General features: G+C 47.8%; 2 protein-coding genes across 10 annotated transcripts; both read right to left on the minus strand.

Moving 5' to 3' along the window:
- LOC134031543 (uncharacterized) lies at positions 1 to 2,937 on the minus strand. Its single transcript, XM_062475225.1, has 3 exons — positions 2,906 to 2,937; positions 2,521 to 2,596; positions 1 to 2,257 (listed from the first exon to the last, which is right to left on the minus strand). The coding sequence occupies exon 3, from the start codon at positions 2,174 to 2,176 to the stop codon at positions 959 to 961; it is 1,218 nt and encodes a 405-aa protein (XP_062331209.1). The 5' UTR covers positions 2,177 to 2,257; positions 2,521 to 2,596; positions 2,906 to 2,937; the 3' UTR covers positions 1 to 958.
- Positions 2,938 to 4,988: 2,051 nt separating this feature from the next.
- Positions 4,989 to 15,902, minus strand: fbrs (fibrosin). Of its 9 annotated transcripts, XM_062474100.1 has the most exons (19): positions 15,523 to 15,902; positions 14,109 to 14,690; positions 13,057 to 13,242; positions 12,530 to 12,565; positions 12,386 to 12,415; positions 12,228 to 12,276; positions 11,706 to 12,060; positions 11,362 to 11,582; positions 10,853 to 11,145; positions 10,696 to 10,740; positions 10,404 to 10,499; positions 10,070 to 10,153; positions 9,820 to 9,858; positions 9,354 to 9,425; positions 9,085 to 9,256; positions 8,793 to 8,873; positions 8,528 to 8,614; positions 8,159 to 8,372; positions 4,989 to 8,023 (listed from the first exon to the last, which is right to left on the minus strand). In XM_062474100.1, exons 2-19 carry the CDS (start codon positions 14,415 to 14,417, stop codon positions 6,337 to 6,339), a joined length of 4,056 nt encoding a protein of 1,351 aa, XP_062330084.1. In that variant the 5' UTR covers positions 14,418 to 14,690; positions 15,523 to 15,902; the 3' UTR covers positions 4,989 to 6,336. The 9 variants fall into 9 exon arrangements, with proteins under 9 accessions (XP_062330084.1, XP_062330090.1, XP_062330088.1 ...); XM_062474106.1 differs by having other exon boundaries at positions 10,853 to 11,094; positions 14,109 to 15,902; XM_062474104.1 differs by having other exon boundaries at positions 10,070 to 10,138; positions 10,404 to 10,487; positions 14,109 to 15,902.
- Positions 15,903 to 16,097: the final 195 nt, after the last annotated feature.

Here is a 16,097-nt window from a genome sequence, read left to right on the forward strand (position 1 = left end):
TCTGACAGACGCGTTGAGAGGTTTTTTCTGATCCCTTCGTGAGAGGAAACACAGAGCTCAGTCTTTGGGGCGTTTAAAAGAGGGATGCCTGCAGCTTCTTTAGGGGCCTGCTTTTGCACCTCTGTATGGTGCAAAGTGGTCTGGGGAGAGAGGGCATAGCCAGTGTTTTTGACTGGACCCTGTGTGACTATTTCCATAGGGGGGACTTGAGACAGTGTACTGGCTGCTGCATCCACTTGATCCCCCAGCACCATCTGGGTGTCACTCATGCTCGTACGGTCAGAGACAGCCGAGCTGGAGACTAAACAATGTGTCGTAGCTTCAGTCAAGATGGGAGTGTCTGATACAAGAGCAGTTTGGACGTAATAAACCTCACTGGAGCTTTCGGCCTCTGTAGTGTCAGCTTCAGTTGATTGGATTCCTGGCTCCAAACTCAGCCCTCCGACATCAGCCGTCGTATCCTGTGTGGACTGACTGGGGTAGAAGTCGCTGGAACAAATCTCCATTCCTTGAAGTTGCGAATCGTGTTCTTCTGCGGTTGTACAATTCTCAGCGTGTGCGAGTGGACTGAACAAATTCACCTCGTAGCCTGGGGAGGAAGGCAATTGTGCACTACTGGCACAGATGGTTTCAGTAGCAACCTCTTCCACAAAGCCATAAATCTCATACGCCTCCGTCACTTGAGCGTCTATCATTTCAATGTCAGAATGAGTCTCTTCTCTAAAGAGCTTTGGTTCATCATCAGCAGCAGCCCCATAACCACCGCTACATTCCCCTTCTAACAGAAAACTCTGATTCACCTCAGAGTCCCTGTTGACACTGGTTTCTACCTCAGCCATAAAAAATCCTTGAGCGTCAGTTGAATCCACAAGATCAGAGATCAGGGATGTTTCCATACTGGGCTCTGGGGCAGGATTAGGTGTTTCAGCCCCAACAGAGTGTTCGGTGAGTCCTGAGCCTAGCTCAGTACGGGAGCGATGGATGGGAGAAATTGTAGTCCTTTCCTGTTGAGCAGGGCTTTGAGACTGCATGGTAAAGTGATACAAGTGGGTGTCTGTCTCCTCCATGGTCTCGTTCCTCTCCGCCTGTCCCTCTGGGACTGACGGACTTCTCTGAATGTCGTCACTCTCCTCTTTTTCAACTCTGAAGTTAAGGGTAGAGTTTCCATTGCCAGTTGGGGTGTAAAGTCCAGGGTCTGTTCCCTCTGGGCTCGGGGTGCAGAATACATTAGTCGGTGCAGGTTGGCGTAGCATGTGTGTGTGTGAACTCCAGAGAGTGACTGGTTCTTGTCTTTCACTGTCATCAGGCTTTGTGGGCTCTGGTACTTTGTCTCCCTCCACCTCCGTTGATTCCTGCGTTTCCCTGTTGTCGTCACTGAAGTTCTGCCTGATGATTTGAGGCTCCACGAAAAGGTCAGTTTCTTTGCTCTCGCTGTTGCCAGATATGGGCTCTGGGAGGAGAGGCTGTTTAGAGTTTGGGTGAATGCCTGTTTGCTCCTTGACATCAGGCAGAGGTAGGTGGCTGGCCTGAACAAGCTGGGCCGTTTCGGAGTGCTCCATGCCTCTGTCTTCTGTGTGGTCTCTGACTGGATCAGGACTGGAGTTGAGGGGAAAAGGGGAGGCCACTGGGGAGGCAGTAGAGAAGATATTCCTGTCTGTGTAATCGCCTTCAATTCCAGTCTCTGGTATATACTCCAAAGTCTCTCTTCCAGGGACAGTCTGTCCCTCTTCTGTTCTGTTGACAGCCCCCAGTCCACCAGCAGCACCTTCCTCCTGCACTGCCGGGCCTTGGCTTCGATCAGCTTGTGCTCCGTGAGGAACACCTTGCTCTGTGCCGTCTGTCTGTGTGTCTGTGAATACGTCAGAGTGAGGTGGTCTCCCTCTCGACGCCGTAGCGAGACTCGGGCCCTTAAGGGCTGATGAGGAAGTGCGTCCCGTGACACCGTCAGCACCACCGTCCAACGAGGACCCTTCTTCCAAACTCTCCTTAGAGTTGCTGTTGGGCTGAGTCTCTGCGGAGCTTCTCTCTTGGCTGACGGCGGCGGCGACGTCTCTTTCCGGCTGTGACGATGCCGTGTCAACCAGTGGCGGGAGGAGGGCAGCTGCGACCGGCTGCAGGGCATGCTGGGATGACCCGGCCACATTCTGCACAGCCAGGGAGTTGCCACCCAGCACATCCACAGCCGGAGGGGTGCACTGCTGCACCGCCTCCTCCCCAGGGCTTCCTCCCTCTGTGTTTCCTCTGTTACACACTGCCCCTGAAAAGTAGAATACAGGATATTACTCTGATGTTTACGGTGGGTGAGTGAATGCACGTACAAAGTACGCAGCAAGTTACCATATAAACTATTTCTTTAGGTTATACATTACCTGTGTGCACACAGGACAAAATCTACAACTTGGCAGAGTGTGGCAGGAGGGACACAACAGGGTTTTTTACCCTGACCAACATTCACCTAGGGCAGTATGGCTTATATGTTCACTCAAGTCTGCATCAATGGTAATAAGAACCGCTTCTCACCTGTCTGTGGTGTGAGACACAGATCTTGTGTGCTTTCCACTTCCAGGATGCTGAGATTAAGGTCCCATCCACATATCTATGGAAACATTTATAGTGGTTAGTAACAAAAAAACAACGCATATTGGAAACACATTAACTAACGTTTGCTTGGGTACGTTGCTTTGACAGAATTATTATGAAAATCAAGCATTGTAAACAAATAATATACCGGTAACGTTAAACCATATCTAGGAATACCGCAAGTTTTTGGTTGTCCCTTTCCAATAACATTCGGACAGTCTTGTTTGGGGACATTGGGATCTTACTAGCTACACGAAGCTAAATAATCAGACCACCAACATTACAAAAATCACGGCGACTTAAGAGATAACATTACATCACTTACTTCGATGGCACAGGTTGTTCATATATTTGACATTTAACCGGTCCACATCCACGTTATTGAAATCGGCTCGCGCTCACTTTCCAGCTAGAGAACAGGCACTCGGGCCTCATTCATTGCGGTCGTAACTAGCTAGCTAGCTAACTAATCTAGGTAACGTTATAGTTTCGTTTTTATTATCACTGTGACGCGAGCGACCATGAGGAAATCACTGAATTCTAGAAGCATTGGAAACCCACGTTTGTGACCATGTACCGCTTAGAATAACTGTTGATTTTTGTGAGCTAGCCAGCTTACTACAATAGCACCTCGCATTGATAGTTGATATAATAAACTGGCGCGAGGAGGTAGCTTGCGAGATTTTTAGCCAGCTAGCGAACTAGAATAGTTGGCCGGTGCATTCAACTGGGTGCGCACGCGCCACATCCCACTCGAAGTTATGTAATGTTGTAGTTGTCCTTTTAAATTAATATGAGATATGCTTGTGGAAAACAACATTTTAAAAAGTCACATTAAACCCCGCTTCTCCATGCACTGCCGAGGGGAACAATCACTCGTGACGTCACTACGCGGGGTCAAATAGCAACCATAAAACTACATACCAAAATAATACTTAAATTAAACCACAGAATATGAATCATGTTTTCATTCATTTCAGTAGTAAAAAATAAATAAACAACGCTGCTATGTTTGATGTCTCGATATATTACCAATCACTACAAGGGGGTTTCAAGGGGGCTTAAGTGACCCTACACGCAATCCTCCTGAAGCGACGGTTGTCTCCACAATCCAAAAGTGTGCATTTGCGTACTTGTCCTCACGGATTCAAGCGCATAAATTGGTAAATGTACAGGTTAGTATCGACTAAATGTTTAGAATCGGAAATGGCCAAATCTAGGTTAAAAGTTTCTGAATAATTGAGCCTCTAGGATGGTGCTCTGACCATTTCTAAAACCTTGCGCGTGGTGCAGAGCAATTGACCGGTAACGCTAGGTCTTGGCAGCCTACACAGAACGGCTAGGCTACTTGGGGCAACATTACAAGTGCATTGTCATTGTGTGTTAATCACTGGTGCGTTGAGAAATGTTGACTTGTTTTTCACTTGATAGTTTCAATAATTATGACCTTTTCAATAACCATTTGTTTGGCTATGTCTCCATTTAATGTGATGGTTCTGTCTGTGCTTCTTCATAATACAATACAATCCCCCCTTGTGCCCCCCTACTTCCTCCATAGCCCCCCCTCTCACAGCCGCCATCTTAAGTTCCCACCTACCTGAAATTTCCGATCACTTTTCTTTTACTAAATTCTTGTTGAAGGAGTCGTCATCCGCATAAAATCGTACTCAATCCGTGATGATAGTATTCCAAACTGTCTCTCGGTACCCAATGAGGTACAGGTAGGTCCGTGGGAAGAAGTTAAAATACGGACCGAGGGAGAGTGGGTTCGGCTCGCCAAATCTAGCGGTAGCGGGGAGGAGACTTTAGACGCAGCGAAATGGTGGAGAACCACTGCTGACAGAGTGCAGAAGGAAGTGTTATCTCGCGAGAGGTTATTCAGCGCGCCACTTGAATTTTTTGGAGCACACGGAACGCGAGGTTTATCATCTTTAAAGGCCAACATTAGACTCGACTAACCTCATCAAAAGCGAATCAATCCTTTAGGAATTTGAGGCATCAAGAATTGAATCCTCAGTTTTGCACTCTGGTCCAATAAATTTCTCTCTGGATCTTTTCTCCAGAGTGTGTGTTGCAAAATTATTTGCGGTGGTAAACTTTGCTTTCAAGTGTTATTGCAGCCATCGATTATCTTTTCTTCGAAAGAACCTTGGATTTTAAATCTTGGTAACTGCAGATTTATTTAACAAACGAACATTGGAATTTTTCTAAGAATTAGTCCAGCGATTAGGCAACTTGAATACTCAAGAGCGGTAGTGTAAGGTCCGTCTTGCAGACTATTCAGAAGTAGGCTACGTTCATATTGTTTTGTCATTAACTAAGTTATTAAGTTGATGTTGAGTCATTTCTTTTAAGTGTTAATTTATATACAAATGAAGTTAAACAAACGAGACTAAAGCACAACCAAGTTACCAACAATTCATTTAATAATTAATCTTTGTGGTCTCTAGGAGAGGGGGTTGGAAAGGTATAAAATGGTCTTAATAAAATAATCGACCCAAATGTCTTTTCCACCTCAGTATACCCACTGTTGTCCTTTGACTCGTTTTTGAGTCATTTTCAGTGGTTCAGTACAGCAGACGTCCCATTCATCCATATAACTTATCTTTGTTCATGAAACATCTCTGTAAACTCTCGCAAGAGGGGGGTTACATAGTCCCAAACGATGATTGGTACTACATGACACCAACACACAACCCCTCAGTGTACAATTATATTTAAAGGTCTGATCAATGAAGAGGCCAGAGGTTGTGACAATTGAATCTTGCATTCAGAAGCATCAGTGAATCAAGCCTTTACTTCTGGATGATTTGAAACAACTTTTACCTAACAGATAAGGGAGTGCATTGGTGATACCTGAAACAATGACAAATAACATAACAGTGAATATATTTATTACCATTATAGAAGATAATTAATGTTAACAATAATAATTACAAAGGCATTTTCACTATTCTACTATATTCTGGTCCTGCTCATATAGAGTCAGAGAGGAGAATGGGAAACAGTTTCATATATACGTTTTAAAATATTGTGTCCACCCCACAATGAAGTACAGTTCATATCATCCACTGAAAAAGAAGGTGAAGAATCTCATGTAAAAAAAAAAAAAACTTTGCAGAGGGGGGGAGGTCATTTTAGGGAGAGGCGGTGAACTGAGGTACAGGTGCTTACTGTCCTTAAGAGACTTAGAATCTTCATGTTTCACCAATAATCTGTCTCCTCACAACTCTAGACGAAAAGGAAATCATTCAAATACACCAAGCCGCCCCTCCATATTCTTTTGCTCTTATCCACAAAAGTCAAACAGGGTTGATTAACGCAAAGGGCTTCATATGATCCCAAGAGTAAAAAAAAAGAAAGGATGAGCCAGTACATACAGAAAGTGCACCTTCCTCTGCCAAACCTGAAAAGGCTCACTTAAGATGTTAAAACTGAAAAGAAAAAGAAAAAATCTCTGCCTCTTCAAACAGAACTACCATTATCGCATATCATACAGGATTCCCGACAGCATTCTTAAAATAAAATACACTAGGATGCACAGAAATCATGTACCATTGCACTGATAGAACCATTGTGGATAATATACTGAGTCATTCTGGCAAGTCACAATTTTCCTCCCAAGCCGATCACACGCATCCTTTGAGAGCTGGGGTGTACAGTTTGTGAGAGGGGTCTCCTCCTGTCAGAGAGCGGAGTAAGAGCAGCACAGTAACCCTGACATTTCCCCTCGACCACCTCAGACGAGTCCCAGTACTATCTGGATTCCCCATCTTTGTGGGTGCTGTACAGAGCCAGGTCACCTGGGCCGAGTCTGGAGCCGCGAGGAGGGGTGGCGGATCTGCTAGCCACCGAGGGAATCAGGGGCGGTGGTCCCCCGACAGACAAAGCTCCCACAAGGCCTGCAGGGGACTTACCCAGGATGCCGTTGGGCATGTGGTGCGGGTGCAGGGCCCCGATGCGAGAGTAGAGGCCAGGGTGGTGGGGTGAGGGGTTGGAAGCTCCGGGCTGGAGGTGGGAGTGAGAGAGCAGGCCAGGGTGGAGCTGCTCCAGGTGGGCAGCGTGAGAGTGGTTTTGGAGGTGGGCCCCGGAGAGGTGCGGGTGAGAATGCATTCCAAAGTAACGTGCCCTCTCAAAGTCTTCCCTCATGATTTGGGCTCGCTGCTCCTCGTCCATGAGGCTGCCGCTGGGAGGTCCCAGGTGGGGAGGCCTGTCGAAGTGATGGGCCATCAGGCCAAACTCCTGCCGTACGGAGGTGGGGGCGGAAGAGGTAGAGGTCTGGGGGTGGTGAGGGTTGGCCCCGACTGCGGCCGCCATGGCCGCCGCCCTCTCAGCTTCCAGGAAGCGCTGGGCATGCTGGTGCTGGAGCAGCCGAGCCAGGTGGGGATCGGAGCGTAGGGCCAAGTGGGGGTCTGAACGAAGGGCCAGGTGGGGGTCAGAGCGCATCGCCATGGCTTCCCTACGCTGCTGTTGCTGCTGCTGAGCTGCCAGCTCCCTCCAGGGGTCCCATGAGGGGAAGCCATGGGGGTGCTGGGGGTGCCCCTGGGGCGGGCCATGGGGGTGAGCGGCAAACCGTTCCCCTCCTGGACCAATGACCAAGCCCCCAGCGCCGGCCGCACTTCCCAGGTAAGCCTCGATGGCGGCCTGAGCCCTGGAGCGCTCCAGCAGAGAGAGGTGGTGGTGTGAGGGTTGGTGTGAGGGTTGGTGTGAGGGTTGGTGTGAGGGTTGGTGTGAGGGTTGGTGCTGGGTCGGAGGAGGCAGGGGTACCCCAGGTGTGGGCGTCAGCGAGTGAGAAGAGGAGGAAGGGGTGGCAGAGCGATGGTGGTGTGGGCGGCTGTTAGGCCTGTCGTAGTTATGGCTGGGCACGGGGGGAGGCGGCAGGGAGATGGGGATATGCTCTGGCTCCTCTTTCCGCTCCTCTTTGACTTTGACTGGAGGGAGGAGGGAGGGTTTGGGGACGGGGGTTGTGGTCCGGTCAGGCTTCTTGCCCTGGGACAGTGAGGTGACAGTGGCAGAGGCCGAGGATGAGGCAGGGGGGCCCGCATCTCTTTGGGAGGGACGGGGGGATTCGTTGTGGTGGCCATGAGCAGCAGAGGGCTGCTGCTGTCGGGGGTACAGGTCCAGGGGAGAGGGCGCAGAGGGGCCAGAGGGTGGGGGAGTGGTGAGCACCGAGGAGGAGGAGGAGCGCGGCCTATCTCGGTCCGCCGCCAAAGAGGAAGTGCTCGGTGCTCTCGATGATACGGTGTGGGGAGGTCTCTTGTCCCCGTCTCTGTCTCTCTCCCGGTCCCTGCTCATGCTGCGGTTCAAGTCCTCGCCAGGCCCGTTCGCTGCCATCGGACCACCGTGCCCATTCATGTGGGAGACGGGGGTGTTGCTGCGGAGCTTCAAGGGAGGGGCCACCGGCGACATTCGCACTGGTGGCCGACCATACAGCATGTTGTCCCTGCAAGAGAGAAGCATTGTGAGGAGAGGAGAAAGATGACTGGGCAGTGGGTAAGATATTCCGAGGTTCAAAACACCCAACGTCAAGCCACAAAAGCTGAGGAGGATCTCCTGTGATACGGTGTCATTGATGTACCTGTCTTTTTCGTCTTTGATGTGAAGGATTTCTCTCCTCTCCATCTCCTTTCCTCTGTCTCTCTCATCCCTCTTGTCAGCCCCTTTGGCCCAGCTCGGCCCTGCGGTGAAGTTGGGAGGGCCACCGTGCAGGCGATTCCAGGGGTCGTGAGGGTTGTTCAGGCCCCCAACCACACCGGCAGGAGAATCCTTGTGGCCAAACACTGAGCTGCTCGCTGTAACAGTCCCAAAAAAAAAAACACGTTATTACGGGTTAGCTTGTGCAAACCAGTTATGGTTCATAGTTCAAGGCACGGCTTGTCTTAAGAGCAGGATTTCTTAAGGCACGGCATGTCTTAAGAGCAGGATTTCTTTTCTTTTTTTTACGTACCCAGTGTGGGGCTGCCCAGTCCTCCAAAGGCACTGGACCCCAAGGCTCCCAGAGGGGTGAAGGGGGGTGAGCGGCCGTAAGGGTCTGCTACACACACCAAGTAAACAGAGAGGGAGGTGGAAGGTCAGTTATGAGTAAACTATGTTTTGCATGGCCTTCAGATATGGTACAGAATAAAATCAATCCGTGGGTGAGTAAACACGCCCGAGGAGACGTCTGTTGAGTGTACACCAGACAGACGTGCCCCTTTCAAGGAGTCTCTTACCCATGTGTGCCCCCGGAGTGAGGAAAGAGGAGTGGGGCGTGGATGGAGGGATGAAAGGAGATGAGGACGGATTGACTCCACCTGTGGGGAGAGAAGAGGCACCTCAATGCAAACCGACAAGATCAAACTTCTCAGACATGACACCTCTGTATAGACGCCACACCGGACATCAGGCCCCATACGATTACACTTTTTCACAAGTGTAATCGTACAATTTTTTTTTTGTAAATTTCTCCCTGGGCATCAATAAAGGACCTACTATTACTAATACCAGACTAGAATCTTATCTTACTTAGTGAAGGCAGATGCCTACCAGGGGCTGTGAAGAGGCTGGCAGGCCTGGTGAGGTCATGGGCCGGGGGAAGCCCCCCTCCCAGAGGCCCCAGCCTGGGGTCTCCTGCTCCCGGAAGACGAGCGAGCAGCTCATTACGGAAGTCCAGCTTGTGAGGATCCGCATGCATCAACTGAGAGACCAGGGAGACCATGAGAAACATGACAGATGCAGGGTTATATACATTTCCCTAACGGGGGTTGTGATCCAGGTTAATTGTAGCAACGCACCTTTACTTTCTTCTGATGGCTTAGAATCATCCAGGCCACGTGCACATGCATAGCACACCACTTCCCTGGCTTCTGTATAAGAGGGAAACACAACATTATAGACTGATCCTCAGTGACTCGGGTTAAAGTCGCACTCCAGGAGTCAGATGCCACTGTCATGTAGACTATTCTTCTGTATTGTACTGCCATCAAAACAAGAAGAGGATTTCATGATCTTGAGGAGAAGTAGAGATTAGTAAAGCAAATATCAATCACTTGTATTGGTCAGTGCAGTTTTCCTGTAACATTTTAAGCATGAGTATGCAGCAAGAACGAAAGTGAAAAATATATTCTGCAATATTACACATCTGTGTGCAAGGGCATTTCATTGATCATTCAAATTGATTATGATCCAGAGCAAGTGAGTTAAAGAGTTAGAAATAGTGAGAGAAAAAACAGGATTTAAAAATCATCAGTTTTTGCTTACATTACTGACTTTCAACGATGTCCCAAATGGATCAGTTAGCTAAAAGAGAACAGAATCGTAAACCGTTTTGGTTAACACATTCCACTCTTTATGACTATGTTTATATTTATACACCCATTAGGGCCCCATGTCCTGGTGCATCATGGCTAAGTGATCGTGACTCAATCAGTACAGTAAAAAAAAAAAAGAAAACTGTCATCTACAATCATCCGCACAATCAAGATGTGACAGGTTCAGTAGACGTCCTTACCCGCGGGTCTTTAGGCTGCAGGTGGTGAGGCACAACTCCCAGCCGAGCGTTCATCTCAGGACCTGTTCCCTGGGGGACAAGAGGCTGTCACACAGCACACTTTGAGCTGAGATCCACACAATGCACACAGTCTAAGTCAACACCAATATTAAAACATCCGAAGAAACTAAAGATATAAATAGGATCTACTAAATGAGCGCATATAGACAGTCCTCTTTCATAAACAGGCAGAATTCTAAGATGGTGGTTGCTATGAAACGCCTGTTATCTGAACAGGCATTTTGACGGCGCAAGGGAGGCAAACAGTAAATTGACTTATTGTATTGACTCTCACCTTAGGCTGGAAGGCTCCTTGAAGAGAGCCGAAGGGCCCAGCAGGGGGGATCACTGGCTGGATGCCTGGCACTGAAGGAGGGTACTGTGGAAAGAACTACATCAGCCACACACAAACAGAAACTGGTTAAAACCAGTGGTGCCTTATCTAGTAATATACCCATAAAGCCTATAAAAGGGTATGAAAAAACTGAAACTGACTCAAAAGTGGCGCAGTCAATTTCAGACCTCTCAGTCTTTTATTAGGTAATAAAGGTCTGTCGTGCGTCAGTAATATATGAATGGGAACTTACAGTGTGTCGGTAGAGCCCCTCCATCTTGCCAGCATACTTCTCAAACTAAGAGAGGGAAAAGGATTGGTTACATCACCTGTAGAATGTTTCATGGCTGGCCTGAACCCTGCCAGACACTCAAGTTTCAAGTCTGTCTGACCCCAAATTGTTGTCTTACCAGAGGCGGTGCTGTTGCTGTAGGGTGCAGGAAAGGCGTGAAGTGTTGGTGCGTGTGTGTGTGCTGGTGCTGGTGATTGTGCTGATGGAACTGGAAGGCCAAGGGCTGGATGCTGGGCTGGGCCTGGGACGTCCTGCCGGAGGAACCGGAGCTGGAGCTGGAGGCTGACGGCCCACCAGGGGTAGAGCGCCCCGCCCCGCCATTGGTCTCCGTCCCGGGGACACTGCGCCGGCCCTCTCGCTCTTGAGAGGCGAGGAAGTGAGAGTTCAGACCCTGACGCAGCAAATCCTGGTCTGTAGTATGAGGCAGGTGTGAAGAGGAACTATGAGGATACGGACCTCGACTGCTTTCGGTTATGCTAACTGGCACTACGCTTCGCTGGGTGATAAAGACTAAGACTGTATATGACTGGAAAATGACTACAACCCCATTTGTTTGCTACTTTGAACAACATTTATACAGCGTTAGTACTCATGCCATGAGGATAGAAGAACTGCGGCTGACTGTACCTGCAGCTGCGTGGGCGGACACCTGTAGAAGGGGGGGCGGCGGGGGGAGGCCGGGGGAGGAATTGAACATGGAGCCGGACCCTGCTCGTGAGGGGGGGCGCAGAGATCCTGAGGAGCCTGGACCTCGGATGAGGGACAGGGCCATGCTGGAAGAGGGTGTGGGGGGACGCAAGGAGGAAGATGCACTGGATGACGACGGCGGCTTGACTGAGGTACCGCTCCTGCAAAAGACAGCATTTGTGAATTTCACATTTCACAAAAAACAGCCCACTGCGTGCGTAAGAGGGACGTGTTTTCAAAAGGCAAAAACCCCTCGACACTCGAAGGTGACGACCAACACCGACCTGTTGCTGGTGCCCATGTTGTAGATGGAGTGGGGCCGTCCAGGGAAGGAGAGGAAGGGCTTGTGTTTGGAGAGCGAGGGGTTGGGCTCGTGGCGCTGGTGGAAGCCGTTGTTGCCGTTGAGGTGGCTGGGCCGGGAGGCGGCAGTGGCCGGGGAGTGAGAAGGCAGGCAGGAAAAGGAGTAAGAGGTAGAAGAGACAGGCTCGGGGTGAGGCGGCTCCAGGCTCCTCTCCTGACTGCGCTCGAGTCCAGATACGCACGGGGTGACCATGAGCCGGGACAGGCCACAGCGCGCTGGAAGGGGGGGGCAGCCTTTGGCCATAGAGGAGACCATGCTCACAGGGGTAGGCTCCATAACTTAGGACGGAGAAGCAATCATTAAATTAGTAGCCACGCTATCGACTTAATAAGAGTGAGGTTTTAAAGTAGATTTTGCAGTGTGAACATTTCCAACAGACGGTTGACTGCACCCAATCAATCCATCACAAGAATAGACTTATAGAGGCATAAAGCAGTAGTTTTACCTTTTCTGGTACTGACAGTGAATGTCGGATCCATATCATTGTCAGATGCCTGGAATACAAGAGGAAACACACAAAATTAAAAAAGGAAACTATGACAATACCAAATGCAATATAAATAACAAAATAACAGTAAGTGATTTGATGTAGGCAGCACCCACCTTATCTGCTGACTCACTCTCTGTGTCACACTGAAAAAGGGCATAAAACATCAATTTAAAAAAAATGAACATCTTTATACAGAGCTACATTTGGAGTCTAGACAGGGCATTGTTCAATGTAAAATGCTATGCATTATAACTCACAATGTAGCCAGTCTCCAAGAGCAGAATCGCTCCACCCTAAGGGAATCATTACAGTGTTATATTATTGCCACTGACATTCAACTTCACCTCTGAATACTGGTAAAGTCCAACTATACACCAATGCATGTGTATAACTGGTCAACAGCAGAGCAGGTTCAGTGTATTTGAAGCCTCACTATAGTTAATGTTGCCAGTCTAAGTGCTTAAAATGATACAAGACTCGTATTTAGTAATACGACGTGTACATACACTTAAGCTGTCATCTTTTCAGCAACTTCACAACACAATCGTTGTATCACAAAAGGCAAGCAGCACCCATCCTGTTACAGTTCCAAGGATGTGTTGGAACTATACAACAGGTGTGTGCAAGCCTGTTCCCAGTAGGTCATCTAGTGTGAACTCTTAGGCTACGCACACTTCCAAATGTGAGAAGGTCAGCAGAAAAAAAAACAGATTCAATAACCACACACCGAAAAACGCACAACAACCGTTACACGTCACAAAAAGCCAATCGTTTGTTTCCGAACCTTCACATTTGTCTTTCTTCTCTTCTTTCTGTTCCTGTTCCAGCAACTGCGGGAGTAGCTGGGCGGGGCCCCCTCCTCGGCGTCTGTGAGGGGCCCTCCGCCGTTCTCCTCCGGGCTCCTCTTTCTCTTGCTCGCCCTTCCCATGAGCATCGCGGCACGCTGAGTAGGCTTCAGAGAACAGTCCATCTGAGAAGAAGAGAAAAACAGCTGTGTTTACATAGAACTGCAAACAATTAGCCTGCTACTGCGCTGGAAACAACATACCCTGTGTGTTGATTGACTTCCTGGTTATTTCCCACACAGATAAAAACATATAATTGTTGGGGAAAAGTTAACCCATAGCTGGACTTTTTTAGTGGAAGGTTTTAGGTTATGTTGAATATGAAGTATTTCAAGAGTTAAGTCAGTTAACTGGATGCAATGGTGTTAGGTGCTGACATTTTAAAACTACTGAGAGGGTAAAGAAGGCTAAGGCACCATGACAAGTGGCTCAGTTTCATTACTCCTCCCGTGTTCCCATGTTCAGTTACTTAGTGTAGTTTAAATAGACTGTTCATCAGTTCATCAACAATGGGTGCAGAGAGGACATGGATAATTCAGGAGGAAAAGAATTCAATTTATCCATTTATTAAGACCCATTAGAGGACATTGCTGTGGATCTAACATTTACAGTGGTTGTTGATTGGTTCACCTGCTCCAATTACAACCATAAAGGGTATTGGATTGGTAGTGCGGTGCTTAGCTTACTTAAATCGAGTCAAGTGTTGGATCTAAGGAAGAACAAAATGCCTGAACACCCAAATGAGGTCTCAGTGAAAGGCCTAAAATGACATTGGTTGTTTTAATTGTATTGACATTTTAGATAAATTATCAACTAACGAATTAGAGATGCATGCTTCGTGTATATCAGTCCGATGGATTTTGGAAACGCCGATTCGAGTCTAGATGTTAGGGTTAGTCACAGGTTACTTAGCGTTAATGTCTGTGTTGTGAATGTAGCAGCATTCCATCATGTCTGGGTTGTCTAGTCTGGGGATTGTGTGCAATCTTACCTCTAAGGCCTCCAAGCTGATGAAGCTGGCAATGGCGAAACCATCGATGATGTCCTCTTCGCAGGACACCGATTCTCGCTTCCTCCGCCGCGGAGGCCTGTGCCTGACACCGGGAAACGCGGGTCGACATACTCTACCCCCGGGACCTAAAACAGAGTTTGCTCCGCAAACCTCCCGGTCCGAGCCCGAGGAGGGAGATGTGGCCCGTTGATCAGCGAGGTCGACTCGTCTCCTACGCCGTTCTCTGTCGCGCTGAGAACGGGACCGTCGGCTCTGTCTAAACCCACCGCTTCGACTCGGACCGTCCATGTCAAAACAGCACCTATTCCCAGTCCAATCGAAGGCACTTTTTAAAATCCTGGTCCGGTCGAAGGCACTTTGCTTAACCTCAAAATTACCACCACCCCACAGGCCCACACAGGAGCCCCTGTTTAAAATGGCGTTAACAGCAGCAGTCTATTATTTTGCGTCCTTTGAGAACATTATAGAGGCCTCAGAGCCTTTCACTCTGCAAATTCTGAATGTCATGTCAGCTCACTGGGATGCAAACTTCTTTCCACCGCAGAATGTATATTGCTGCTTCTGTTCATGGGGAATAAGTCCAAATGTCAAGACATGGCTTTTCTGTCTCAAAGAATGTGTATGTAAACACAGATGACAAGCGTTAGCATACCGACAAAGCACTGACGTTTAGTTGGTTAACTAAAACATACAGGCGAAATTAATATTTCAAAACCACGTTATAAGAATTTAAACATTAAGTATATACTCGGAATATTCGAAACGCAACCTTCCCATGAACTCCACAAATTTAGGCACGCGCCGTCCAATAGCAAAATAGCCTAGCTTGCTATCTTACAGCTAGCTAACTAGATGCCACTGTCAATTCACAGGAGTAGATACACATGGCTTTATAATGAGTTTGTTACCAACAGCTATAATTAGATATCTGCATGAAAGCTATGAGCTCATAGATCGTATGGACTTACCCTGTGCTAAGATTATCTGGTGATATGTTTGCACAAGCTCCACTAGCTAGCTGTCCTTTTGGTAGGTTGCTTAGGCAGCTATGGTTAGCTAGCTGATTACCATGTATTTCGCGACTTCTATGTACTACACAGCCAATAACGTTAATTCGTTGATAAAGAAAGAAATGTTAATAAAACGTAACTGAAATACGCAGGGGCAGACAATACATAAATTATGTGACTATTTAGACAACTAGCTGATAATATCCTCTTGCAGCTGGATGCATTCTTTGACGATGATGGGCCCAATACAAATGGTTGAATTCGCATCAAAGAAAGGCGTAGCTAGCTTGCTAATGCTAAACAGCTATCTAATCCACAAACAAAAAGCGATTAATTGTTTAATACCAAGCCTGGAGTTATGTAATGACTGTTTTGCCACCCACCATTCATGTGCTATCGACGTGTTTGTTCCTACATCAATTTGTTTTCGCACCAGATCCATTAGGCATTAACAACGAAATTATTCAAGGCCCAACTAAAGCCCCGGTCTTGATTTCCATTCACTAGAGTGTTGACCCAGCCTCTCTAGGCTAGGCACCTCCTTCAAGCAGTCCACTGTAATCCAATGTGTCGAGGGAAGTACAAATTCTTGCCGGCGTTTCCGGTTGAGCCGAATATCAACTAACCAAAGTCCTCAAGTGTATTGAAATTAAATATTACAGTTATCTTTCTGTTATTTCGTTGATCTTGAAAACTATCTTAATGAAGATTTAGGAGACGCCAATGGTGTCAGCGGCAGTGCATTGTGTGCTACGGCGAACTGTCTTCCTCTGTAATCATAATAGTTGTGAATCGTTGCCATTGCAAGTACATTACTGCCTCCAAGTGGACACAGTTGGTCTTGGTCAATACACAACTATTATTTAACATTTGTAGGGCGTGAAGACTTGATTGTCAAATAGTGGCTACACGTTATATATCTTTCCATATATCTATCTATGTATATATATATATTGAA

This window comes from Osmerus eperlanus, chromosome 12 (assembly GCF_963692335.1).
Source record: "Osmerus eperlanus chromosome 12, fOsmEpe2.1, whole genome shotgun sequence".
Taxonomy (NCBI): Eukaryota; Metazoa; Chordata; class Actinopteri; order Osmeriformes; family Osmeridae; genus Osmerus; species Osmerus eperlanus.